General features: G+C 43.8%; 1 protein-coding gene across 1 annotated transcript; it reads right to left on the minus strand.

Annotated features, from left to right (window-relative positions):
* LOC134345102 (eukaryotic translation initiation factor 5A-1-like) lies at window positions 1-26620 on the minus strand. The gene is made up of 5 exons (XM_063045262.1): window positions 26487-26620; window positions 19854-20042; window positions 14461-14565; window positions 6058-6189; window positions 1-586 (listed from the first exon to the last, which is right to left on the minus strand). The coding sequence occupies exons 2-5, from the start codon at window positions 20016-20018 to the stop codon at window positions 521-523; spliced, it is 468 nt and encodes a 155-aa protein (XP_062901332.1). The 5' UTR covers window positions 20019-20042; window positions 26487-26620; the 3' UTR covers window positions 1-520.
* Window positions 26621-27199: the final 579 nt, after the last annotated feature.

A 27199-nucleotide genomic window follows, 5' to 3' on the forward strand; every position in this document is an offset into this window, starting at 1 on the left:
TTCTTAAAACGCCTGTATATAAAACAATCGGAACATCGAGGCAGGACAAGCGCCAGCATTGTAATAATGGAAATTTACAGGATGAGCAGCCTAAATAAAAAATTCAAGAAGCGCTGGGATTATAACCGAGGTAATACATCTTGGTTGCTGTTAGCTGCTCACCCTGTGGTACAGAAACCCTCAAAGCAAGGCGGATTGGCAGAGGATCACAGGGAAAGTGGCTGTCTGAACTCATTCTACAGGTCAGCTCTACTAACAAAGAGGACCAACTCCAGTAAACGTTACATCAAGCTTTTATTTGGGAGCACCAAGAGCCGTGATTTAGTACAGTGCCGATCAGTCCGCAGTGAACACTGGCAAGCTGGCTGGGCAATAAGGTCACGTCCGTCTGGCGTCATCGGGAAAATAATTTGAAGGAGATGAGGTCGTTTTGCAAAGGCCATTACTTTGGCGATAATTAATCCAATTTAGATCCCAAGAGTTTGGCCTGAGTGGTCAGTACTGGCTGCTGATTCCCCGCTTACTGTTTGGCCATTGGCTTGATGGCAACGGCAGCCTCTTCATTCATGGCTTGTTGAACTGTGATCTAGCAAGGAAGGAAAAAAGTACATCAGCAAGGCAAATGAGACAGGGACCAGCTTCATTCACTCTTTCATGTAACACCACCAAAAACTACTTCCATCCAGCCCTCTTCTCACTACTCCCATCAAAGTGGTGGCACAGGATCAGGACACACACACCACTCAGTTTAGGAAAGCTATTACACTGCCACCATCAGGCTACTGAATCAGTGTGATAACTTCACTCAACTCAGCACTGAACACAACCTATGGACTCACTTTCAAGGATTTTACAACTAGTTCTCAGTAAATGTTCATTTACTTTATTAACACAAACTCAGAATGGAGGAACATCCTTTTAGAATGGAGATGAGGAGGAATTACTTTAACCAGAGTGGTGAATCAGTGGAATTCACTACCACACAGCAGGTGGCTGTAGAGACCAAGTCATTGTGGTATATTTAAGGCAGAAGTTGATAGATTCTTGATTGGTCAGGGTATGAAGGGATACCAAAAGGCAGGAAACTGGGGCTGAGAGGGAAAACTGATGAAATGGCAGAGCAGAATCAATGGGCCAAATGGCCTAATCCTGCTTTTCTATCTTATGGTCCTGTTGTCTCGCCCGGTACTAGACTCTCCCACTATTGGGAACATCCTCTGCACGTCCATTGTATGGAGTCCTTTCAATATTCAGGAGGTTTCAATGAGATCCCTCACTCATTCTTTTTAACGTCAGTGAGTACAGGCCCAGAGCCAAAAGCTTCTCACAAGTTAACTCTTTCTTTCTCGATAATTTCTGTAAACCTCCCCGGGCCCTCTCCAATGCCAGTATATATTTCTTAGATAAGGGGCCCCAAACTGCTCACAATATTCGAAGTTTTTTTATAAAGCCTCAGCTGTGCTCTGAATTTAGGCACTCAGATATTGTATTTGCATCTCTCTACAACGGTCCTTTAAGAGCCTCATGTATCACTAACATTGTCACTTTACCGGCAGATACTGAAAACAATTCATTGTCGTCACCCACTCTAGACCTACAGGAAAAGTACATCACCTTCCTGAATGCTGTCCTACAATTAACACCTGTCACCCCCACACCTGGCATTCATTGCTACTGGTTCACAAATCAAGCCATGTCCACTCAAAGAAAACATCGTAGAAATTTTCTTCGGCAATTGAATGGGGCACGACTGCGCAAGTGTGTGCAAGTCGGACCGTGAGGCAGCGGGAGTATTTAAAAGGGTGCAGATTAATGGAGCGGGCGACAGAGTAGGAAAGCTTGGGCTCCTGAGGCTTCCGCGAGCAGAGGCTGAGGAAGAACTTCACTCCAATTGAGGAAAGGTTGGGTAAATTCCTTTAATAAATCTAATTACCTTAAGAGTAGGTAATGGAGGCAGCAGTTAGGGCAGTTGAGTGCTCCGTTTGCAGGCTGGGGGAAGTCAGGGCGAGCACAATTGTCCCTGATAACTACACCTGCAAAAGGTGCATCCAGCTGCAGCTCCTGACAAACCGAGTTAGGGTAACTGGAGCTGGAGCTGGATGAACTTTGGATCATTTGGGAGGCAGAAGCAGAAATAGAGAGGAGTTACAGAGAGATGGTCACTCCTAAGAGCCAGGAGACAGGTAGCTGGGTGACTGCCAGGAGAGGGAAGGGGAATAGACAGAATGAGCAGAGCACCCCTGTGGCTGTTCCACCAATAATAAGTACACCGTTTTGGATACTGTTGATGGGACGACCTATCAGGGACAGGTTGCAGTGGTTGCATCTCTGGCACTGAGATGGGACCCTCAGCTCAGGAGGGAAGGAGGGAAAAGAGGAGAGCAGTAGTGATAGAGGATTCGATAGTTAAGGGGACAGATAAGAGGTTCTGTGGGAGAGATCGAGAATCCCGGATGGTCTGTTGCCTCCCCGGTGCCAAGGTCCACGATACCTCGGATCGAGTTCTCGGTATTCTCAAGAGGGAGGGTGAGCAGCCGGATGTCGTGGTCCATGTAGGGACCAATGACATGGGTAGGAAGAGTGAAGAGGTCCTGAAAGGTGAGTTTAGGGAGTTAGGCACCAAGTTAAAGGACAGGACCTCCAGGACAGCAATCTCAGGATTGCTACCAGTGCCATGTGCAGGTGGGTTTAGAAATAGTAAGATAGCGCAGATCAACACGTGGCTGAAGACAACGTGCAGGAGGGAGGGCTTCAGATTTATAGATAATTGGGCAGTTTTCCAGGGAAGGTGGGACCTGTTCCGGCAGGACAGTCTACATCTGAACTGGAGGGGGACAAATATCCTTGCAGGTTGGTTTGCTAGAGAGGCTCCAGTGGATTTAAACTAGATACAAGGGGGGAGGGGAACCAGAGTGTAGGAACTGATGTAGGGAAGAAGGAAGAAAAAGAAAATGGTAAAGTTGTTTGCATCATTAGTGATAAACAGAGAGAAAGAGGTGGAAAATTTCTTAAATGCATTTATTTTAATGCTAGGATCATTATAAGAAAGGTGGATGAGCCTAAAGTATCGATTGATACCTGGAAGTATGATGTGGTAGCTATTAGTGAAACATGGTTACAGGAGGGGTGTGATTGGCAACTAAATATTCCTGGATTTAATTGTTTCAGGTGTGATAGAATCGGAGGGACAAGAGGGGGAGGTGTTGCAATGCTTGTTAGAGAAAATATTACAGCGGTGCTCTGGCAGGATAGATTAGAGGGCTCATCACGGGAGGCTATTTGAGTGGAATTGAGGAATGGGAAAGGTGTAGTAACTCTGATGGGGGTGTATTATAGACCACCAAACGGGGAGCGAGAATTGGAGGAGTAAATTTGTAAGGAGATAGCAGATATTAGTAGCAAGCACAAGGTTGTGATTGTGGGAGATTTTAACTTTCCACACACAGACTGGGAAGCCCATTCTGCAAAAGGGCTGGATGGTTTGGAGTTTGTAAAATGTGTGCAGGATAGTTTTTTTGCAGCAATAGAGAGGTATCAACTGGAGAAGGGGCGGTGTTGGATCTCCTGTTAGGGAATGAGATAGGTCAGGTGACGGAGGTTTACGTTGGGGAGCACTTCGTGTCCAGTGATCACAATGCTATTAGCTTCAACATAATTATGGAGAACGATAGGTCTGGACCCAGGGTTGAGATTTTTGATTGGAGAAGGGCTAACTTTGAGGAGTTGCGAAAGGATTTAGGAGGAGTGGATTGGGACAATTTGTTTTATGGGAGGAATGTAATAGAGAAATAGAGGTCATTTAAAGGTGAAATTTTGAGAGTACAGAATCTTTATGTTCCTGTTTGGTTGAAAGGAAAGGTTTAAAGTTTGAGAGAGCCATGGTTTTCAAGGGATATTGGAAACTTGGTTCGGAAAAAGAGATATCTACTATATATATATATATATAGGCAGCATGGAGTAAATGAGGTGCTCGAGGAATATAAAGAATGTAAAAAGAATCTTAAATTAGAAAAGCTAAAGATATGAGGTTGCTTTGGCAAGTAAGGTGAAAATAAATCCAAATGGTTTCTACCGTTATATTAATAGCAAAAGGATTGTGAGGGATAAAATTGGCCCCTTAGGGAATCAGAGTGGACAGCTCTGTGCGGAGCCAAAAGAGATGGGGGAAATTCTGAACAATTTCTTTTCTTCGGTTTTCACTAAGGAGAAGGATATTGAATTGTGTAAGGGAAACAGGTAGGGAAGTTATGGAAACTATGATGATTAAAGAAGAGGAAGTACAGGAGCTTTTAAGGATTATAAAAGTGGATAAGTTTCCGGTTCCTTACATATTCCCTAGGACCTTGAGGGAGGTTAGTGTGGAATTAGCAGGGGTTCTGACACAGATACTTCAATGTCATTAGAAACGGGGATGGTGCTGGAGGATTGGCGTATTGCTCATGTTGTTCCATTGTTTAAAAAGGGTTCTCAGAGTAAACCTAGCAACTATCGGCCTGTGAGCTTAACGTCAGTGGTGGGTAAATTGATGGAAAGTAGTCTTAGAGATGGTATATATAATTATCTAGATAGGGTCTGATTAGGAACAGTCCACGTGGATTTGTGCATGGAAGGTCATGTTTGACAAACTTTATTGAATTTTTTGAAGAGATTTCTAGGAAAGTTGACGAGGGTAAAGCGGTGGATGTTGTCTATATGGACTTCAGTAAGGCCTTTGACAAGGTCCCACACGGAAGGTTGGTTAGCAAGGTTCAATCATTAAGTATTAATATTGAAGTAGTAAAATGGATTCAACAGTGGTTGGATGGGAGATGCCAGAGAGAGGTGGTGGATAACTGTTTGTCAGATTGGAGGCTGGTGACCAGTGGTGTGCCTCAGGGATGTGTACTGGGTCCAATGTTATTTGTCATATACATTAATGATCTGGATGATGGGGTGGTAAATTGGATTAGTAAGTATGCAGATAATACTAAGATAGGTGGAGTTGTGGATAATGAAGTAGGTCTTCAAAGCTTGCAGAGAGATTTAGGCCAGTTAGAAGAGTGGGCTGAAAGATGGTAGATGGAGTTTAATGCTGATAAATGTGAGGTGCTACATTTTAGTAGGACTAATCAAAACAGGACACACATGGTAAATGGTAGGGCACTGAAGAATGCGGTAGAACAGAGGGATCTAGGAATAATGGTGCATAGTTCCCTGAAGGTGGAATCTCATGAGGATAGGGTGGTGAAGAAAGCTTTTGGTATGCTGGCCTTTATAAATCAAGAGCATTAAGTATAGGAGTTGGGATGTAATGTTGAAATTCTACAAGGCATTGGTGAGGCCAAATTTGGAGTATTGTGTACAGTTTTGGTCACCGAATTATAGGAAAGATGTCAACAAAAGAGAGAGTACAGAGAAGATTTACTAGAATGTTACCTGGGTTTCATCACCTAAGTTACAGAGAAAGGTTGAACAAGTTGGGCCTTTATTCTTTGGAAAGTAGAAGGTTGAGGGGGGACTTGATAGAGGTATTTAAAATTATGAGGGGGATAGATAGAGTTGACGTGGATAGGCTTTTTCCATTGAGAGTGGGGGAGATTTAAACAAGAGGACATGAGTTGAGAGTTAAAGGGCAAAAGTTTAGGGGTAACATGAGGAGGAACTTCTTTACTCAGAGTGGTAGCTGTGTAGAACAAGCTTCCAGCATAAGTGGTTGAGGCAGGTTTGATGTTGTCATTTAAAGTTAAACTGGACAGCTATATGGACAGGAAAGGAATGGAGGGTTATGGGTTAAGTGCAGGTCGGTGGGACTAGGTAAGTGTAAGAGTTCAGCATGGACTAGAAGGGCCCAGTTGGCCTGTTTTCGTGCTGTAATTACTATATGGTTATATTATATGGAAAGCTATCAACAATGGCTGGTTATGGAATCCAACAAAAGGTCCTTTTCAGGCTCAGGGGCAGACCACTTATCATTTCATGGAAGACCCAACATGGTGATGTTTAGTCACCAGCATTAACATTGTGTACACATACACAATTGCACATACAAATCCTTTTAACACGTTCGGATCACTTTACCATTATATCTTCTCCAGCGTCAAATTTCTGTAAGATTTCTTTGCCCAGTTCGCCTTCTGCCAGTTTAAGATCCTCACGAATTTCTCCACTATCCGTCATCAGTGAAAGATAGCCATCAGTAATTCCAATCAACTATAGAGAGAAAAAATTAACATCAATCTTCTATCAAAGCATAATTTTAGCATGCGACCCACAGGGATAACATTCAAGATTGTTATGCTGGATCCAAAGCAGCACAAAAAAAACCACAATAAAATGAAGAACCAATAAATACAAATACATAAGATAGCTTATTCATAGATTGAACGTTCATAAACTGACACTACGTAGTGTCTGTACACAAGGTGACTGACAGGAAGTGATGTGGTGGAGGTTGGGGGTATGGTGGAGTGGGTTAGCAGGTGGAAGTGTTGATCAGCTTTACTCGGGAGGAGTAACTGTTTGAGATTGGTGGTTCTGACATGGATGCTACACAACCTCCTCCCCAAGAGGTGCAGTACAGCCGTAGGTGTGATCATTCATGTTGCTACCAGTCCTTTTCCAGCACCTTTCTGTATGCTTCTCTTTGACAGTGGGTAGGTTGGTGCAGGTGATACATCAGTCAGTTCTGACTACCCATTGTAGAGCTTTCCTGTCCAAAGTGCAGCTTCCATACTCTGCAGTGATACAGGGTATGTTAGGATACTCTCAACTGTGCATCTGTAGAATGATGCCAGTACGGACATGCATAGGCCAGCAAGAATAAAGGATCTGACAGTAGAGCTCAACCACTGGTAATGTGAACTCTCAAAGAAAGTAAGAAGTCCAAATAAAGGGCTATTCTATATATGAAGCATTCTGACTGCACAGGATCATATAAAGCTGCAGAGGGTTGCAAACTCAGCTCTGTCAGAAGCACTAGCCTCCCCAGAACCTGCAAAAGGCATCACTAAGGACCGTCATCACTCATCTTATTACCATTATCAGGGAGGTGGCACAGGAACCCGAAGACACACGTTTAAAGAACAGCTCCCCTCCCCACAGCAGATTTTTGAATGGTCACTATTTTGCTCCCCTTTTGCAGTACTAATTTTATAAAAATACAGTTCTTTGAACTGTACTGCTGTCACAAAAGAACAAGTTTCATTGAGATAAATAATTTTATTTAGAGATACGGCAACGGCCCTTCCAGTCCAACAAGACACCTGGAGGAAACCATGCAGTCACTAGGAGAATCAACTCTTGCAACAATACACCTTATTCTGATTTCAAAAGTTCATTTCAAACTTTTTAAAAAAATATTTAAAGTATAAAGTAGACCATTCACCCTCTCTTGCCTGCTCCACTATTCAATCCTCACCACCAGCCAGCCTATACCGATCACGCTGGGGAGAAGCACTTTTGCACTTGTGTCACAGATGATGATCTTGGGAAGACATTAAACCTTTACCTTCATAGATGGACTAGGCAAAAAAAAAGGGCAGTATTTTGGGAACACAGGCACAGAATGCACCATTCGACATTTTCCTTTGTAAATAAATAATTGAACCAAAATACAGACATGTATAAAGGACGTTCATTAAGGGATTCTTCACAGAAGGGCCTCAATATGGAAATTGAGTAGAGCTGAGGGAAGGAAGCACTCAACTAGTGAGTGACCCAAATGACGAAGTTAGTGTACGATGACATTCACAATCAAGCTTTAATATCACTGTCGCTCTGCAGCAGCAGTACGCTACAATGAGCAAAGAGGTCCTGAAAAGAGAATTTAGAGAGCTAGGCAGAAAGCTGAGAAGCAGGACATCCAGGGTAGTGATTTCTAGATGCTGGCATGCCATGCAGTGACCGTGACAGTAGGAACAGGATGATTGACAGATTAATGTATGGTCGAGGTGGCAGGGCTTCAGGTTCTTGGATCATTGGGATCTCGCCTGGGGGAGGGTATGATCTGTACAAAAGGGATGGGTTGCACCCAGACCCAAGGGAGACCAACATTCTTGTGGGCAGGTTTTATTAGGTATTGGGGAGGGTTTAAACTAATTTGACAGGGGTGAAAACCAGAGTTAAGGGACTCAGGATAGGATGAATGGTGAAAGTACACAGTCAGACTTTCAGAAAGGGCATGCAGGTAAGACAAAAATTGCAGCCAGGAGGGTGTGCATTAGGGATGCAGAATCAAAAAAGGTAGCAGACGTGTTGTATCTCAATGTGTGGCTGAAGGATGGTTGCAGTTGGGAGCTGAATGTCCAAAGTTCAACGTTGTCTCAGAGGGATAGGAAGGTAGGCAGAGGGGGTGGCATGGCTCTGCTGGTAAAGAATGGCATCAAATCATTAGAAAGGTGTAGCAGAGGATCAGAAGATGTTGAATCCTTGTGGGGTGAATTAAAAAACTGCAAGGGCAAAAGGACCCTGATGGCATTTATATACAGGCCTCCCAACAGTAGCTGGGAGGTGGACCACAGGATACAACAGGAAATAGAAAAGGCGCATCAAAAGGGCAATCACGAGGAAATCTGCAGATGCTGGAAATTCAAGCAACCCACATAAAAGTTGCTGGTGAATGCAGCAGGCCAGGCAGCATCTCTAGGAAGAGGTACAGTCGACGTTTTGGGCCGAGACCCTTCGTCAGGACTCTGCCCAAAGGGTCAACTGTACCTCTTCCTAGAGATGTTGCCTGACCTGCTGCGTTCACCAGCAACTTTGATGTCTGTTGCTCAAAAGGGCAATGTTATGATAGTCATGGGAGATTTTAACATGACAAAATAAGGTTGGTAATGGATCTCAAGAGAGTGAGCAACACTCTTCCTTCAGTTAGTCCTGACGAAGGGTCTCGGCCTGAAACGTCGACTGCACCTCTTCCTACAGATGCTGCTTGACCTGTTGTGTTCACCAGCAACTTTGATGTGTGTTGCTTGAATTTCCAGCATCTGCAGAATTCCTGTTGTTTGCCTCAAGAGAGTGAGTTTGTTTTATGTCGATGAGATGGCTTTTTAGAGCAGTTTGTCATTGAGCCTACTCGGGGATCAGCGATACTGGATTGGGTGTTAAGTAATGAACCAGAGGTGATTAGGGAGCTTAAGGTAAAAGATCCCTGAGGAAGCAGGGACCACAATAGGATTGAGTTCAACTTGAAACTTGATAGCCAGAAAGTAAAGTCTGACAGCAGTATTTCAGTGAAGTAAAGGAAATTATAGCAGTACGAGAGAAGAGTTGGCCAAAATAAATTGGAAGGAGATGCTGGCAGGGATGATAGTAGAGCAGCAATGGTGTGAGCTTCTGGGAAAAATGAGGAAGGTGCAGGACAGATACATTTCAAAAACTAAGAAATACTCAAATGGCAAAAGCTGGAGAAATAATAACCGACGAGAAAGAAATGAAATGATTATTTTGCATCAGTCTTTGCTGTGTAAGACATTAGCAGTGTGCCAGATGTTGAAGGATGTGAGGGAAGGAGTGTGTGCAGTTATAGGGGAAGATGTTCAAAAAAATGGAAGACACCAGGACCAGAGGAACTGCACCCGAGGGTTCTGAAAAAGGCAGTAGAGATTGTGGAGGGATTAGAAATCTTTCAAAAACTATTGGCATGGTGCCAGAGTACCGGAAAATTGCAAATGTTACTCCACTCTTTAATGGAGGAAGGCAGCAGAAAGGAAATTACAGACCAGTTAGCCTGACCTCAGTGGCTGGGAAGATGTTGGGAGTCAATTGTTATGGACGAGGTTATGGAGTACTTGGTGACACAGGACAAAATCAGCACGGTTTCCTTAAGGAAAAATCTTGCCTGGCAAACCTGTTGGAATTCTTTGAGGACATTGCAAGTAGGATAAATAAAGGAGATGCTGTATATATAGACTTCCAGAAGGCCTTTGTTAATATGCCACACAAGGCTGTTTGCCGAGTTAAGGGCCCACAGTACTATACTGGCATGGTTAGCGCATCGGCTGATTGTAGGACATAGCGAGTGGGAACAGAACAATCCTTTTCTGGTTGGCTGCCAGTGACTAGTGGTGTTCCACAGTGACTCATGTTGGGACCACTTCTTTTTATGCTGTACAGATGATGGAATAGATGGTTTTGTTGCCAAGTTCGCAGATGATACAAAGATTGGTGGAGGGGCAGGTACTGTTGAGGAAATAGGTAGGCTGCAGAAGAAATTAGCAAAGTAGGTAACAAAGTGGCAAATGAAATAATCTTGGAAAATGCATGTCATGCACTTTGGTAGTAGAAATGTGCAGACTATTTTCTAAACTAGGGAGAAAATTCAAAAATCTAAGATGCAAAGGGACCTGGGAGTCCTTGTGCAGAACATTCTAAAGGTTGACTTGCAGGTTGAGTCGGTGGTGAGGAAGGCAAATACAACGATGGCATTCGTTTCAAGAGGTCTAGAATACAAGAGCAGAGATGTGATGCAGAAGCCTTGCCTAGAGTATTGTGAAAAGTTTTGGGTTCCTCATCTAAGAAAAGATGCGCAGGCATAGGAGAAGGTCCAGAGGAGGTTCATAAGGAATGACAAGGTTATTACATGAAGAACGTTTGATGGATCGGAGTCTGGACTCGCTGTAATTAGAAGAATGAGGTGAGGGAGATTTCAGTGAACCCTTTCAAATGCTGAAAGGCTGGATAAGAGTACATGTGGAAAGGAATGAAGTTAAGCTCTGAAAACAAGAGGCAGAGACAATGTGCCGACCAGAAAAGTCTAGTCCGTGGATCCTGGGCAGGAGGTAGAAGCAAGCAGTGCGGGGTAAGAGAACTACAAGTTTGGTGGCAGTGGATGGAGTTCTCCAGAGTTGATGAGGTTAGTGAGGGGAGTGGGGTACTCTTCAGGAAGTAGGTAGGCGGAGCGGTTAAGAGTTATCAGCTGGCCTCAGCAAGGTAGAGCCAGCCCGCTGTACTACAACAGCACCCCCTTTGTCTGCAAGTTTGATAACGATGTTGCAATCAGCACAGAGAAAGCAGGGGACAGTGCATTCAGAGGGGCTAAGGTTCAAGGAAAAACGAGTACTGAACTCGAGCCAGCTGATGTCTTGGTGTGGTGGTAACCAGATGTACAGATCCGGGACGTGCTGAGAAACAGCACGGGGTGTCCGTTTCCTCCCCATCTGCCAAACGCGGAACTTCCCACTCTACTTCCGATTCCCAGTTCTGATCGGACAGGTTGTGCCATGATGAGGCCACCCTCAAGGTGGAAGAGCAACACCCAGTATTGCGTATGAGTAGCCTCCTACCTGCTTGTATGAATATTGATCTCTCCTTTGGGTAAAAAAATTATCCCTCCCCCTCCCCACTCTGGTCTGTTACCTCTTCTCCACCGCCTATCACCTCCCCTATGGTCAACTCTTGTTCTATCAGGTTAGTTCCTCTCCAGTCCTTTACCAGCTGGGTTCACCTATCACCTTCTAGCTATCTTCCTTCCTCGTCTTATTTTCGCACCTTTCCCTTTTCTTTCCAGTCCTGAAGGGTCTCGGCCTGAAACATCAACTGTTTATTCATTTCCCTGGATGCAGTCTGATGAGTTCCTCTAGCATTTTGTGGTGTATTAATCAGACAGGAAAGTGGGCTGAGAAATGGCAAATGGATTTGGATACAGCCAAACATGCCTTCATACACCTGGGAAAGACACACCAACGTAGGACATCTACTATGAATGATCAGGAGTGTGATGGAACACAGGGAAATAGGAATAGAGGGCACCAGTAGTGGTCATCAGAACACTATTACTGTTCAGAGTGTTCCAGAGTCCGTAAATTCTGGCGGGGCAGGGTGTGGCATGGGGTGCGTGTGATGCTGAGTGATCAGCAAGGTCTCTCTTCAACCCACCCAAGATATTTATCAGGAGTGCTGTGCTTGCATGGCCTTTAGCATTGTCAAAGACCCCTCCCATCAGGCAGTAGATACCTCAGCATCAGGACACCAGCATTATACTCTATTTTTTTTAAACCGGTGTCAGAAATGCATATTATTCTAATTGTCAATTTTCTGCAATATTCAGTATTTTTTGTTAGATATATTACTTTGTGTTGTGTGTGAGTTACATGCAGTGTGTGTGTGTTTTAAATTATGAGGCATAGATAAAGAGGACTGTAACAGTCATCTTCCCAAGACAGGAAAGTTGAAAACTGGAGGTATAAGTTAAGGGGAGAAGGAAAGGAAGGAGCTGCCAGAGCAAGTGGTTGAGGTAGGTACATTATTGGATTGCTATGTGGACGGCCTGGATTTGGATTGATATGCGCTGAAGACATCAAGCACTAGGTGGGTGGACACAGTGGACTAATTGGGCTAAAGAGCCTGTCAATCTGTATAACCAAGACATCCAAATTGCTGTTCGAATGCACTGAGATTCAGACTAAAATGAGTGCCAGATGGTGCAGACCATTGGTCCATTAACCAATCCCCAAAACACCAAATGAGCACAGCTAAGTCTAGCCTGTCTTTACAGGAGTCCAGAACAGGAAGCTTCTGCTTTACTGCATTTGTCAGTAATTTCCCCCAACTATTTTTTTCCTGTTAACTATGAACTTGACAACAAGGGAAATACAAACTAGAGAGAGACAGAGAGAGCAGTGATTTCATTCGGGGCCTAGCAAGTCATACCTATCATCTACTTGTCAAACAGGTTTTGCAGTGAAAACAAGTTTGTTCTGCTCCTTTCATAATAACGTAACTTATTTATAAAGCACTTTACAGATGACGCTATAGTTCAAAGTGTTTTACAATGGGATAAAGTGCAAACATGAAAATAAATGATAAGATGTTGGTTCAAACCAAGGTTAAACAAACACCGACACACAAAATGCTAGAGGAACTCAGGTCGGAAGCATCTATGGAGGGGAATGGGAACAGTTGGCGTTTCGGGCTGAGACTGGCCTGAAACATTTACTGTTTATTCATTTCCATAGATGCTGCCGGACCTGCCACGTTCTTCCAGCATCTTGTGTGTGCTGCTTTGGACTTCCAGCATTTGCAGAATCTTGTGTTCTATAAATAAGTTTGAGCTGGCATTTAGAAGTGTCAACAGAGTCTGCAGGCGTTATCTTTAGGTATTAAATTCCACAGTTAAGGATTTTTTTTTAATAAAACTACATCTGAAAATGAGCAGCAGCTAATTGCCCACACAGCAAACAAACTGCCAAGAAATGAGCATGTCGAATGAGACAGCATTTCAGACTCTCCTAAACTGAAAATCTGTCCAACCCTCCACGCCTCCACCCACTGCAGTTAAGACAACTGGAGTTCACACCACATAGCAGCACTTGCTGCTTAATGGTGCTTACAGAGCAGCTGACTCAGCCCTCCTGCTTAAAGCCAAGCAGCAAATGGTGAAAAGCAAATTCACCCCAAAATATAAACAAAATCTCACTCCTCCTTTTTCCAGTTCTGATACAAGGTCTCAACCCGAAATGTCCACTGTTCATTTCCATTGATGCTGAATTCCTCCACCATTTTGTGTGTTGCTCTGGATTTCCAGCATCTGCAGAATCTCGTGTTTATGATTCTGTAGATAGGAATCTTGAGCAATAAACATAAAACGCAGGAGAAATACTTTGGATTCGCCCAACATTTTTGTGTTGCATTTCAAATAGCGGGGGAACTCTAGGACCAGAGGGCACACCCTCAGAATAGAGGAACATTCCTTTAGAACAGATGAGGAGGAATCTCTTTAATCAGAGGGAGGCTAATCTGTGGAATTCACTGCCAGATTGCAATGCAGGCCAAGTCAATGGGTGCATTTAAAGCAGGGTTTATAGTTTCTTGATTGGTCAGGGCATCAAAGGTTACATGGAGAAGGCAGGAGAATGGGGTTGAGCAGGATATTAAAATTAGTTATGGAGTTGCAGAGCAAACGTAACGGGCCAAACGGCCTGATTCTGCCCCTACGTCTTAGTCTAATTGGATATGGCGACTGCCAAACCACAAGGACAGGCTAAGCGAATTACAGCCTTTCTCTGAAGTGCGGGCTTGATCAAGTCCTAGTGTCACTTGGATTTGCTCAAGCAAGCCGTTGGGTTGAATGGTCTATATTCCCCATTGACTAGAACTCATAAGTGAGGATACAGTGGTTCAGCTGGGAAATTCTTTTAAGGCATTAAGATATAGGAGCAGAATTTGGCCTTTTGGCCCTTCGAATTTGCAGCATTATTTTACTAAAGTTTATTTGTTTTCCCTGTCAACTTTATTGTCCTGCCTTCTCCCCCGTAATTCTCATGGACCTCCACTGGACTGTATCCAAGGCCAGCACATAGAAGAAAATGGAAATCCATGTAGGAAGGAAGGGTTAGATTGATACTGGAGTATGTTAAAAGGGTGGGCACGTTACCCTGTACTGTTCTATATCCTATGAAACTGCTGCATTGTCTTGTGAAATAACCCAGCAAACTACAAAACAGCAGGCAAACAAAGGACTTTTAATTGATCAAAGCAGCTCACCTGATAATCATTTCTCTTGACATTAGGGACATCCACATTATGGGTAGAAGGGCAGATATCTTCATACTTCTTTGAAGTGAATATATCAAGGCCAACCATATGAACCTGGAAAAATATATTGTATACTGTCATCATTACGGTCGCTTGTTACAGGTATTATGGCCAAAATGCTACTGGATTTGAAATCTAGAACATGTTCTTACTAACCCTATTCCACAAGTAAAATATGTTTCACATAAAATTATATGGCAGTTTTAAATCCCGCTGAAATACAAATGTCAGAGGTAGTCTTCAACAAACACTACAGCAAACTTGCTGAGTACAGGGCTACAGTAGGAAACTTTGTCACATGGTGTGAGCCGAATTATCTGCAACTTATTGTGAAAAAGACTAAGGAGCTGGTGATAGACCTGAGGAGAGCTAAGGTACTGGTGACCCCTGTTTCCATCCAGGGGGTCAGTGTGGACATGGTGGAGGATTACAAATACCTGGGGATACGAATTGACAATAAACTGGACTGGTCTAAGAACACTGAGGCCGTCTACAAGAAGGGTCAAAACCATCTCTATTTCCTGAGGAGACTGAGGTCTTTTAACATCTGCCCGACGATGCTGAGGATGTTCTACGAGTCTGTGGTGGCCAGTGCTATCATGTTTGCTGTTGTGTGCTGGGGCAGCAGGCTGAGGGTAGCAGACACCAACAGAATCAAGAAACTCATTCGTAAGGCCAGTGATGTTGTGGGGATGGAACTGGACTCTCTGACGGTGGTGTCTGAAAAGAGGATGCTGTCCAAGTTGCATGCCATCTTGGTCAATGTCTCCCATCCACTACATAATGTACTGGTTGGGCACAGGAGTACATTCAGCCAGAGACTCATTCTACCAAGATGCAACACAAAGTGTTATAGGAAGTCATTCCTGCCAGTGGCCATCAAACTTTACAACTCCTCCCTTGGAGGGTCAGACACCCTGAGCCAATAGGCTGGTCCTGGACTTATTTCCTGGCATAATTTACATATTACTATTTAACTATTTATGGTGTTATTACTATTTATTATTTACGGTGCAACTGTAACGAAAACCAATTTCCCCTGGGATCAATAAAGTATGACTATACACCTGAATTTTACCCAAATTTCACCTTGAAGCACAAAACAAAGGGATTCTTGCACAGAAACGAATACAGGAGTAGGCCACTTTTATTTAGGACGCAGTGTAAAACAGGCCCTTCCAGCCCTTCAAACCGCACAGTCCAGCAACCCAACAATTTAACCCTAGCCTAATCACTGGACAATTTACAATGAACAAATAAACGAACATGCTTACAGAGGGTGCGGGGATTGAACGCCACAGTCCCGAGCTGTAATAGTACTATGTTGCTACATGGCATAGTGCCTCAGGTCAATATCCAAACTGACCAAGTGTCCTTCTGCATTGCATCATGTAGCAGTAACTGTACTAACATAGAAACATAGAAAATAGGTGCAGGAGTAGGCCATTCGGCCCTTCGAGCCTGCACCGCCATTCAGTATGATCATGGCTGATCATCCAACTCAGAACCCTGCACCAGCCTTCCCTCCATACCCCTTGACCCCCGTAGCCACAAGGGCCATATCTAACTCCCTCTTAAATATCGCCAATGAACTGGCCTCAACTGTTTCCTGTGGCAGAGAATTCCACAGATTCACCACTCTCTGTGTGAAGATGTTTTTCCTCATCTCGGTCCTAAAAGGCTTCCCCTTTATCCTCAAACTGTGACCCTTCGTTCTGGACTTCCCCAACATCAGGAAGAATCTTCCTGTATCTAGCCTGTCCAATCCCTTTAGGATTTTATACGTTTCAATCAGATCCCCCCTCAATCTACTAAATTCCAATGAGTATAAGTCTAGTTCATTCAGTCTTTCACCATATGGAAGGCCTGCCATTGGTCTATTAAGACCAATGAATAACTACATCATAAATCTGAATGTTCAGCATCTCCTCTCGATACCACCAGCTGTTTCTATTTTACAGACCACAGACAAATACTGGTTAAATAAGACACAGAAAAGTAGTAAAATGATTGAAAACGGTGTACCTCTACCAGTATCACTTACAATTGTTCCACCTCTATATCCAAGAAACCCTCAAACAACAGTGGCCTCCTGTACCTAAAGTGACCACTAAGTGCATGTTTGTGGCCTGAGGCTGGAGCCCATTCTCTGCAAGGTTCAACCTGTTGTGCTCTTCTGCACGCCACTGTTCTAACATGTGGTTATTTAAGTTACTGTCACCTTCAACTCAGCTTGCCTGTCTAAGTGTGTGGATAGGCACATGAATGCGTAGAAATTGGAAGAATATGGACTGAGTAGGCAGAAGGGCTTAGTTTAGCCAGCCACTTGATTACTGATTCAATTGGTTTGGCACAACATTGTGGGCCGAAGGGCCTGTTCCTGTTGTACTGTTCTATGTTCCAGAAATTAATCCACGAAGATCCCCTTCTTTAGTCAGAGATAAACTCAAACACTGTAGGCGTGGCCCCTATAACCCATACAATCTCTTTAAGACCTGTTCATTCCTGTACTCAAACTTCTTGCAATATAATTTACTTCCCAAACTTCATTCTGTATCTGCTTGTCAGTGATGTGCATACCTTCTAAATGTCATGCACCAATGACACTCAGGGACTTAGGTTAGATTTTTTTTGAGACTGTACGCTTCTGCTATTGTAACTGTGGGCTGGCTGTGTAATAGTTGGTACTCTAATTTTCACCTTGGTCTCAGAGGATGTGTACAGTGGAATGACAATTAAACCTGAAAACCGATGCAAATGTTCAAAACACACTGCTTGAATACCTTCCCTTCTAAAGTGGAAAATGATGCTTTCTCTCCATATTCCTTCCTATTTGTCACAACTTCAACCACCCAGTTATCAAATCCATTTCCTTGATAAAGTGTCTGTCGCATAATAACCTGCTCATATTCTAGTGCGATAGGCACACCCAGAGTACCTGGATATCTTTGGATGAGATCTGCAGCTGTGGAAAGACAGCTCCAAACATGGGTCACCGGGACAGATACAATATCTCATCATGTATGCAATATAACAATGAACATGATCAACAGGTTTAAGATCAAACTTAGCTGTCACCTGTACCTCGCAACATAGTGAAATGTGTCATGTGCATCAACGACCAACACAGTCCAAGGATGTGCTGGGGGCAGCCCGCAAGTGTTGGCATGCTTCCGGTGCCAACGTAGCTCACCCACAACTTACTAACCCTAACCCACAGTCACAGGGAGAATGTACAAACTCCTTACGGACAGTGGCAGTAGCAAGCCCTGACTCTGTAAAGTGTTACAATAAATGCTTACTCTACTGTGCTATCCTGTGAGCTGCATATTAGTATCTCAGATCTGCAGTACTGCATGCTATTTCAATACCAAAACAAATTTTTACATTATATACAAACATTTGTACATTGACAAATTAAGACACACTGGATGTTAGGAAATGTTAAAGTAATGGAAAAGGCTATTTAAATTATAAAGCAGTTCCTGCATCGAGTCTGAGCTGAAGGAAGTGTGCACAAGAAATACTCCTTTGCAGCCATCTTTGTAGTTAGTATGCTCCAGCATACATTGCAGCAACAGGAACATGTGTCTCACTTTGCAGCTCTTGCACCAGAAGTTCATGCAGCTGGCTATAATTTTAACCATCCTTTTATACTTATCAACAGGCTCTTGAACCAGAGGGGATAGCTTCACTCACCAACCTATGGACTCACTTTTAAGGATTCTACAATTCATGTTCTTGATATTTATTGCTTAATTACAATCGTTTTGTTTGTGCAGTTTACAGTCTTTTACACATTGGTTGCTTGTCTACCTGTCCTGTGTTTCTCCCCCCACTGAATTTCTCTTTACCAAGAATGCCCACAAGAAAATGAGTGAGGGTTGTATATTGTGGCATGTAATAAATATACTTTCAATTCCAGATGTGTGCCACTGAAGGGGGGGGGGTGGGGAGAGAAAAAAAAGTTTCTCAATCCCTCTGTACTCCAACCAGTTACTTTAAGATGTGGCTTCTCTAACTGAAATGGGCTCTTCCCTTCTTGTCCACTTTTCCACCGTGTTATAATATGTGCCTGAGGCCAATCGCCCTCAATCTCAAACTACCCAATCTGACCAAGTGTTTCTCCAAGTCAAAATCCTTCCACATGGCCTCATGTGGCAGTAACTATACCAAGGCCAACAAATAACTCCATCCTAAATCTGAACGTTCAGCATCTCCTCTTGATAGTACAGCTGTTCTATTCTGGTTAAATAAGGTACAGTAAAAAAAAAAGTTAAATAATTAAAAATGGGATTGTTGGGTTCTAAGCCACTGCCTTTTATCAAGTTCTCAACATCAATGCTGCTGTGGTTAAAGCCTCTCCCAATACTAATTACCTGTGAAAACTACGAGTATAAAAAGCCTGAGGCAACCAAAACTAGAAACCAATTTACCCACTGAATTAGCCTGTCTTTTAGATCCAGAACTTAAGGCCATTAAGCTAAACTAAAGTCCAGGTCAGATTCAGTCACATGCAAATTTCAAACAAACAGTGAAATGCATGGTTTTCATAACAACCAACTCATTCAAAGAACATTAATTTCAAAATGAAATTTGATCATTTAAATACCTATAATTCAAACAGGAAATCCTGTTGTAACAAGCCATTAAACCCACCCTGATCAATATTTCACCAAAATGCAAAAGTTACACCTTATTGACATGAATATTGATTAATTTAGATTTAGCACTGAACAGGCTCTTCCAGGCCTACAAGCAGCAGCACCCAGCAACCCACGTATTTAACCGTAGCCTAATACAAGGCCACCAAGATTGTAAGAGGAGAATTAGGCCATTTGGCTCATTGAATCTGTTCCGCCATTCAATCATGGCTGATCCTTTGTCCCCCTCCTCAGCTTCTCCCCGTAACCTTTGCTGTGTCCAGTCAAGAACCTATGAAGCTTTGCCTTAAATACAACCAACGGCCCGGCCAATCACTGGACAGTTTACAACTGGTATCGTAGGAGGAAACCAGAGCATCTGAAAGAAACCCATGCGTACAAGCACACAAACTCGTGTGCAGAGGATGCTAGAACTGAAATCCGAACTCCGATGGCCTGAGCTGTAATAGCATTACACTAACCGCTACCATACTTGAATACTTCAGTTGACACCAATCAGAAGCACTTAAAAACTCAGCTGAAACTTCACCTAACATGCATTCAAAAAGGAAGATTTACTGGCAAAATGATGGACCACAGTTAGTACATTTTTACCCCTCATAAAACAAATTAATTCTAGTCCAAAGTTACTGTTGAGTTTCTGAAGTAAAAGGAGAGGACAAAAATATGATTACAAACCTTAGCATGCCCATGCTTGCCAGTCTTAGATGTTGACATTTCAACAATCTTGCAAGGGCGCCCTTTCAGAACCACGTACCCATTCTTGCGCAAAGAAGAGCACTGCATAGGATAGGTGGCAGAAGCCCCAGCATCTCCAGTTGTGAAATCCAGGTTGTCGTCCATGGTTCCTGTATTTTAGTGGAGACACTAAGGAGAGGGATTCGCGTATTAGACAATCATTGGCAAAAACCAGACTTAACAGCTCCAAACTAAACTGTAAAACCTCATCAAAATAGCATTTCGGAGTTCACGATAATTGATGAGTAAAAACACTTCAATGAAAGTTTTAGAAAAATCAAAGGGACATCTTTCATTACCTTTAATATTATAAACTGTCGCAAGGATCTATGCCAGTACCAATATACCAAAAATGGTGACACTGACTCATTGGACACTAAACATGAACATCACCTCAGTCTTTTTTTGCTCTACCTATATTTATACATACATTTCTTGTAATTTAGTTTATTAAGGTATTGCTGCAGTAAAACCAGTTTCATGACTTACTCCAGTGATACTGAACTTGATTCTAGTCAGGAGCTATTAGTGTAGCTCTCCACAAGTCTAGTCAGTTTACAAGTTAGATTCAAAGAGCACCTTTTACAGAGAGAATGGGAACAGATCCCTGGGTCAGTGACAGGGAAATTCACAACTTAAGAGCTATTGTAGGAAATCAAATGCAAAAGCAGGGTAAACAGTGTAAAACTGTTTCTGTGATATCTGACAACCATACAATATAAAGTTAGAAGTAAATCAAAGTACATATGACACCATCTACAATCCTGGATTTCATTTTGTTTTAGACAATAACAGTCTGAAACACAATAGAATGAATGAAAAACTGCACACAGAGAGAAACAATGTGCAAGTACAGTTGTACAGTCATCGAAAGCTAGTTTACAGGATGTGGAATAACTGATTCCGAAACTGGCAATGTGTGAACTGAGGCTCCTACGCCCCACTGCTTTCCAGCGGCAGCACTGTGTAGATACGCTCAGTGATGGGGAGGGTTTTACAGGACTGTTTCCACTACTCTTTACAGGTTTTAACAGTGAAGAGAGGGAGATGGAGGGTTTTTTAAAAAGAAAAGTAGGGACTAGTTACAACACAGACACAGAGCCATTTTAGGACATCTAACATTTTAGCACCTAGATGATTTGAATCACTAAGGCTTGATGTTAGTAAATGGGATTAGTATAAATGGTTGACATGGACACCATGGAACAAAAGGCGAGTTTGTTTTTCTAGAACTGATGCTGGTTGGGTCAGAATCAGGTTTAATATCACTGGCATACGTCATGAAATTTGCTACTTTGCTGCAGCCGTACATTGCAATACACAGTGAAGTAGTGTACATGGGTTCATTGTCCATTAAGAAATTTGATGGCAGAGGGGAAGAAGCTTGTCCCTAAACGTTTGAGCCTCTCTCTTCAGGATCATGTACTTTTCTCCTTGATGACAATGCCCTGCACGATGGGGTTTTTAATGATGAATCGCACCTTATGAAGATGACCTCAACATAGCAACAAATTTGGATGTTCTCGAGTATAGACACTGGAACGAGACAAGCTAAGCCAGTGGATTCATCAAGTGTCGAGGTAAGACAAGGATGAAGGCAGGGTAGCATCACTTAACACAAGATAAGGCAGAAAAACTCAGGGATTGTACACTCTAAAACTCATGAGATCAAACACAAGAGATGAAGAGGAATTTCTCTCGCCGGAGGGTGGTAAATATGTGCAATTCATCACTACAGAAAGCTGTAGATGCTAAGTCAAAGAAACACAGAACACCTACAGCACAATACAGGCCCTATGGCCCACGAAGCTGTGCCAAACATGTCTCTACCTTAGAAATTACCTAGGGTAGCACAGCCCTCTATTTTTCTGAGCTCCATGTATCTGTCCAGGAATTTCTTTAAAGACCCTATTGCATCCGCCTCAACCACCGCCGGCAGCCCATTCCACACACTCACCACTCTCTGCTTAAAAACCTACCCCTGACATCTCCTCTGTACCTACTTCCAAGCACCTTAAAACTGTGCCCTCTCGTGTTAGCCATTTCAGCCCTGGGGAAAACGCCTCTATCCACACAACAATGCCTCTCATCATCTTATACACCTCTAAATCATTGGTTTGTTTAAAGCAGAGGTTGATAGGTTCTTGATTAGGCAGGGTGTCAGCAGTTATGGGGAGGAGGGAGAATGAGGAAAAGAGGCATAATAAAATAGCCATGATAGAATTTGGCTCCCACATCTTATGAGCAGCAAGATGAAGACCTGAGAGCTAAGGCACCGGTGACCCCTGTTTCCATCCAGGGGGTCAGTGTGGACATGGCAGAGGATTACAAATAGCTGGGGATACGAATTGACAATAAACTGGACTGGTCAAAGGACACTGAGTCTGTCTACAAGAAGGGTCAGAGCCGTCTCAATTTCCTGAGGAGACTGAGGTCCTTTAACATCTGCCGGACGATGCTGAGGATGTTCTATGAGTCTGTGGTGGCCAGTGCAATCATGTTTGCTGTTCTGTGCTGGGGCAGCAGGCTGAGTGTAGCAGACACCAACAGAATCAAGAAACTCATTTGTAAGGCCAGTGATGTTGTGGGGATGGAACTGGACTCTCTGACGGTGGTGTCTGAAAAGAGGACGCTGTCCAAGTTGCATGCCATCTTGGACAATGTCTCCCATCCACTACATAATGTACTGGGTGGGCACAGGAGTACGTTCAGCCAGAGACTCATTCCACCGAGATGCAACACAGAGCGTCATAGGAAGTCATTCCTGCCGGTGGCCATCAAACTTTACAACTCCTCCCTTGGAGGGTCAGACACCCTGAGCCAATAGGCTGGTCCTGGACTTATTTCCTGGCATAATTTACATATTACTATTTAACTATTTATGGTGTTATTACTATTTATTATTTATGGTGCAACTGTAACGAAAACCAATTTCCCCGGGATCAATAAAGTATGACTATGAAGATACTCACCCGGGGATCATCCCCACGAACAAAATTTAACGCATGCCAGACCCCTCAATCAGCATCCCCTCTTCCCAGGAAAGAGGACCAAACCCTTTCACCCCACCATTAGAATAACCATCCCCTCCACTGCTACCCCTTCCCATGGCACCCACGCATGGACCTAATCCCAAGATTCCATTGCCAACAACTGTTCAAGATATGGCGACAATAACAAATAAACTAATTTGGAAACTGGGACCAAAGATACAGATGAGAACTTTGTTCATTCTGCACAACATCAGAGCAGGAGTCCTACAATTCAAGCAACAGAATGGGTCAGGAACGATGGAAGATGTAACTACCTACCTGTGTCTGGAAACAGAATGTTTACTACCTCATGAATGCATTAAGATAAGGAAACACCTGTGGGGGTTACACCCAACAACACCACCATTTAGGAAAAGCTAGGCAGTTAGCCATAACCAGAGGATATGAAAGACAAACATCAACACAATCAACACTGAGTTAACAGGATGATGTAGCAGGAACATAATCAAAGCAGCCCACAATGCAGGATGTGGAAGCTTCAGAGAGGGTGCAGAGATTTACCAAAATACTGCCTGGATTAGAGAGTATGTCTTATAAGGATAGGCTGAGCAAGCCAGGGCTTTTCCTTTTGGAGTAAGGGAGGATGAGGTGACTTGATAGAGATGTACAAAATGATAGGATGCATAGAGTGGGTAGCCAGAGACCTATTCCCAAGGTAGCAATAGCTAATACAAGATAACATTTTAAGGTGATTAGAGGAAGATATAGGGTAGGAAGCTAGTGAGAAGTAGGACTTTTAAAGGCAAGTCGATGGGAGTCCTGCTAGGGTGGGGGCAGTGGCAGACAGAAGTTTGGCACATTGTGGACCAAAGGGCCTGCACTGTGCTCTAAACCCTGTCCAATTTGCCTTCCATCCAAGGATCTAAGGTTAACTAGGGCCCCTACTAGCCTGCACTGCACAATGATGCATTTACTTATCATTACAAAGGGTCAAAGATGTAACAGGGACTCTACATCATTAGGAGTTTGAGGAGATTTGGTATGTTACCAAATGACTCTCTGATAGAGGTTCCAATGCACATGACTGCAAGAGGCTGCAAAGGGTGTAGACTCAGCCAGTTATAGCGCACAGCATCCATCACTAAGGTCCCATACCATCTGGGACATGCCTCTTCCCCACTACTACTATTAGTGAGATGGTACAGGCACCTGAAGACCCATATGCAACATTTTATGAACAGTCTTGTCCCTTCTGCCATCAGATTTGTGAATTTTACACAAACCTACAAACAGCACCTCACTATTCTTTTTTTCCCCGTTATTTTTTGTAGCTAATAATTTTTAACTCACATACTTGTCTCCTGTACAAAACAACAAATTCAGTCATAGAACAAGGTCCTTTGGCCCATCTTGTCTATGCACGATCCCATCAACCTGCACCCAGACCCGAGCTCTCCCAACGATGGTTCTAACTAAATTCTCTTAAATGCTGAAATCAAAACCGCATCTACCACTTGAGCTGGCAGCTGGCTCTACACTGAGTGAAGTTCCCCCTCATCTTCTCCTTAAACATTTCACCTCCCACCCTCACACTCAACCTCAGTGGAGGAAATTTTGTATACCTTCATCAAATCTCCCCCCATTCTCCTGCACTCCGGGGGAAAAAAAAAGTCCTAACCTATTCAACCTTTCCTTACAACTCAGATCAAGTCAGAGCAACATCCTTGTAAAATTTTTCTGTACTCTTTCAATCTTTGTTTTTACTGTAGGTAGGTGACCAAACTTCACAATAGATGTCAGCAATAAGTGTGACTTAGTTGGACTCCAATTATTTGGGATCTATACCCACCAGCATCTGAAGTAAAAATCTAATGTTTTCTAAAAGTTACAGCAAATACATTCAGACTATCCTTTTCAATCAGAGAACCCCAAATAACTGTTAATGCTGTCTCATTTAGATAGATTACCCTTGTTCAAACCCAACAGTCCTAAAGAATTCATTTTTCTGAGCCAATGAAAACAATGAACTGCCCGCCCAGGCCTGATCAGAATACCTTGCAATGTGAAAAAAAATCTGATTGTCTTTATTCGCACCCTCTTGCCCTTGGAAACCATTACTGCTTAACCACAATTAGAAAAGTAAAACTCATTTAAAAGCGAAAGGGGCTTCTAACAGTTCTAAGAGCACACCAGAGCTTTCATGTTACATTTACATTTCCCACATTCAAAATCAAAGATCTTACCAGCATTTATTAACACTACCACTTAAGCATAAAATATTAATGCCTCAGCACATGAAAAGGGAGGGAAAAGGCACTGGACAGGCAAACTATCTGGATTTAGCCAATATAATTCGTTGGCACTACATCTCCTCCCTTCCCGTTATACCCATCCCTCTCACACACACACACTTCTACCATATTTTACTTTACACACTGCCCCACTTCAATCTTTCCTGAATAATTCTCACCTAACACCTTCACTCCTTCATTTAACCCTCACCCACTTCCCCAGGAAAGACAACCACACCTTTCTACCTCACCACCAGAATTAACCATTCCTCCAACAACCTCTCCCCTTGGATCTCCCTCCCCAGCAAAGCCCCATCCCACCCACAGACCCAACCCCAATCCTCTGGATTGACCCTCCAATCCCTTGACAAACATGCTGTAACCCCCCAACCAAACCCAAATAAAAGCCACAAAATGTGACAACCTGACCAGAGCCCCCCCGCCGATAGGTCCTTCTCGCCACTCCCCTAGACAGAAGTTTCTCACCGGCGCCCCAGATCAATCCACCCTACTGAACCCCAACCCCCAAAACCCCCTTCACCCCTACTTCCGATGCCCCAACGCAGAAAGCCCCCGAACACTTCTCCCCACACACTCAGATTGACCCCTATGCATCCTCAGACAGATCGACTCTACCCCGTCGAATTAACCCCCACCTGCAACAACCTCCCGACCCCCACGGTCAATAAGAACATCCTTCTCAATCTTCACCCCCCCCCAATGCAATAACCTCTCGAACACTTTCCCCACGCAGATGGATCCCACACTGCTGGATTAACCTCCACGCCCAACAAGAACGTCCCTCTCAATTCCACTCCCACCCGCCCCACCGACAGATCGAAACGCAAAAACCTCCCGAACAGCCTTTGCCCACCCCGGATTGATCCCACAGCCGCCAGATTAACCTCCACCCCGACAAGAACCTCCCACTCGATTCCCCCCTCACCGACAGCCCCAAACGCAAAATCCTCCCGAAAAGATTCTTCCCCAACCCGGATTGAACCCGCTCCAGCAAACTCAAACCCCCGGGAATCTCCACCGTCTACCCGCAACACTGGGGAGCGCAAAATGAGGCCCACAGGCCAGGACCACACCGCCTGCCCCGGGCAGGGCCGCTATCCGCCGGGGCCTGGGAGGCCGCGCCCACCCGTTTCTCTCCCTCCCTCTATCAATCGAACGACTGGGCCACACGCTGGGCCGCAAACGACGAGGTGCGCGAAACGCCGCCCGCCCGTGCCCCGTCTCCACCCTCCAGCCCGGCCCGGATCGTCGCAACACCGCCGCCTCACCCGCTAACGGTCGGCAGAGAAGGCAGCCACTGCGCATGCGCGGACCCCACGACTGCGCCAACCAGCAGCCCTTGCGCGAGTGGGGAGGAATCTGCACCAATCAGCAGGCGCCGGCAGCTCCCCAACTTTCCAACCCATCTCCATACCACGCGCTCACGTGGACGCATCGTGACGTCAGCACGTCGGGAGTTCTCCGCAGCCGCAGGGCATCGGAGCATGCGCACCGCGTAAGGTAGGTGCCCACTCAAACACGTGATACGTTGTGTGCTAGGATTGAGTTGGCAGAGTTATACAATCATAACTTAACTATATTCAATCATAGATCAGAATCACTGACATGTTGTGAAATATGTCGCTTTGCTGAAGCAGTGTATTGCAATATACAATAATCAAAGTACTATAATAACTATTTATTTAATATTAATTTAATATAAAAATAATATTAAATAACTAAATTAAATTCATTAAAAAAGAAAGAAAAAAACTAAGGCAGTGTCCATTCATAAGACTGATAGTGGCGGGGAAGAAACTGTTCCTGCAAAAATTTGTGTGTCTTCATCTGTCTCAACCACATGATCTACCTTGATTCTGTTTGCATCCTCATCTTCATCTGAAATTCTGCCAGCGATAGTCGTGTTATCTGCATTTGAGCTGTGCTTAGCCACCTGGTCGTGGTTGTAGTCTGGGTAGAACACATCCCTGAGGTGTGCCTG

This window comes from Mobula hypostoma, chromosome 4 (assembly GCF_963921235.1).
Source record: "Mobula hypostoma chromosome 4, sMobHyp1.1, whole genome shotgun sequence".
NCBI lineage: Eukaryota > Metazoa > Chordata > Chondrichthyes > Myliobatiformes > Myliobatidae > Mobula > Mobula hypostoma.

Coding starts and splice junctions, on each gene's coding strand:
- LOC134345102 (XM_063045262.1), bottom strand. CDS start 20,018: ATGGACGACAACCTGGATTTCACAACTGGAGATGCTGGGGCTTCTGCC. Junction 6,190..14,460: donor TCAAGAGAAATGATTATCAG/GTGAGCTGCTTT, acceptor TTCTCTCTATAG/TTGATTGGAATTACTGATGG. Junction 587..6,057: donor ACGCTGGAGAAGATATAATG/GTAAAGTGATCC, acceptor CTTCCTTGCTAG/ATCACAGTTCAACAAGCCAT.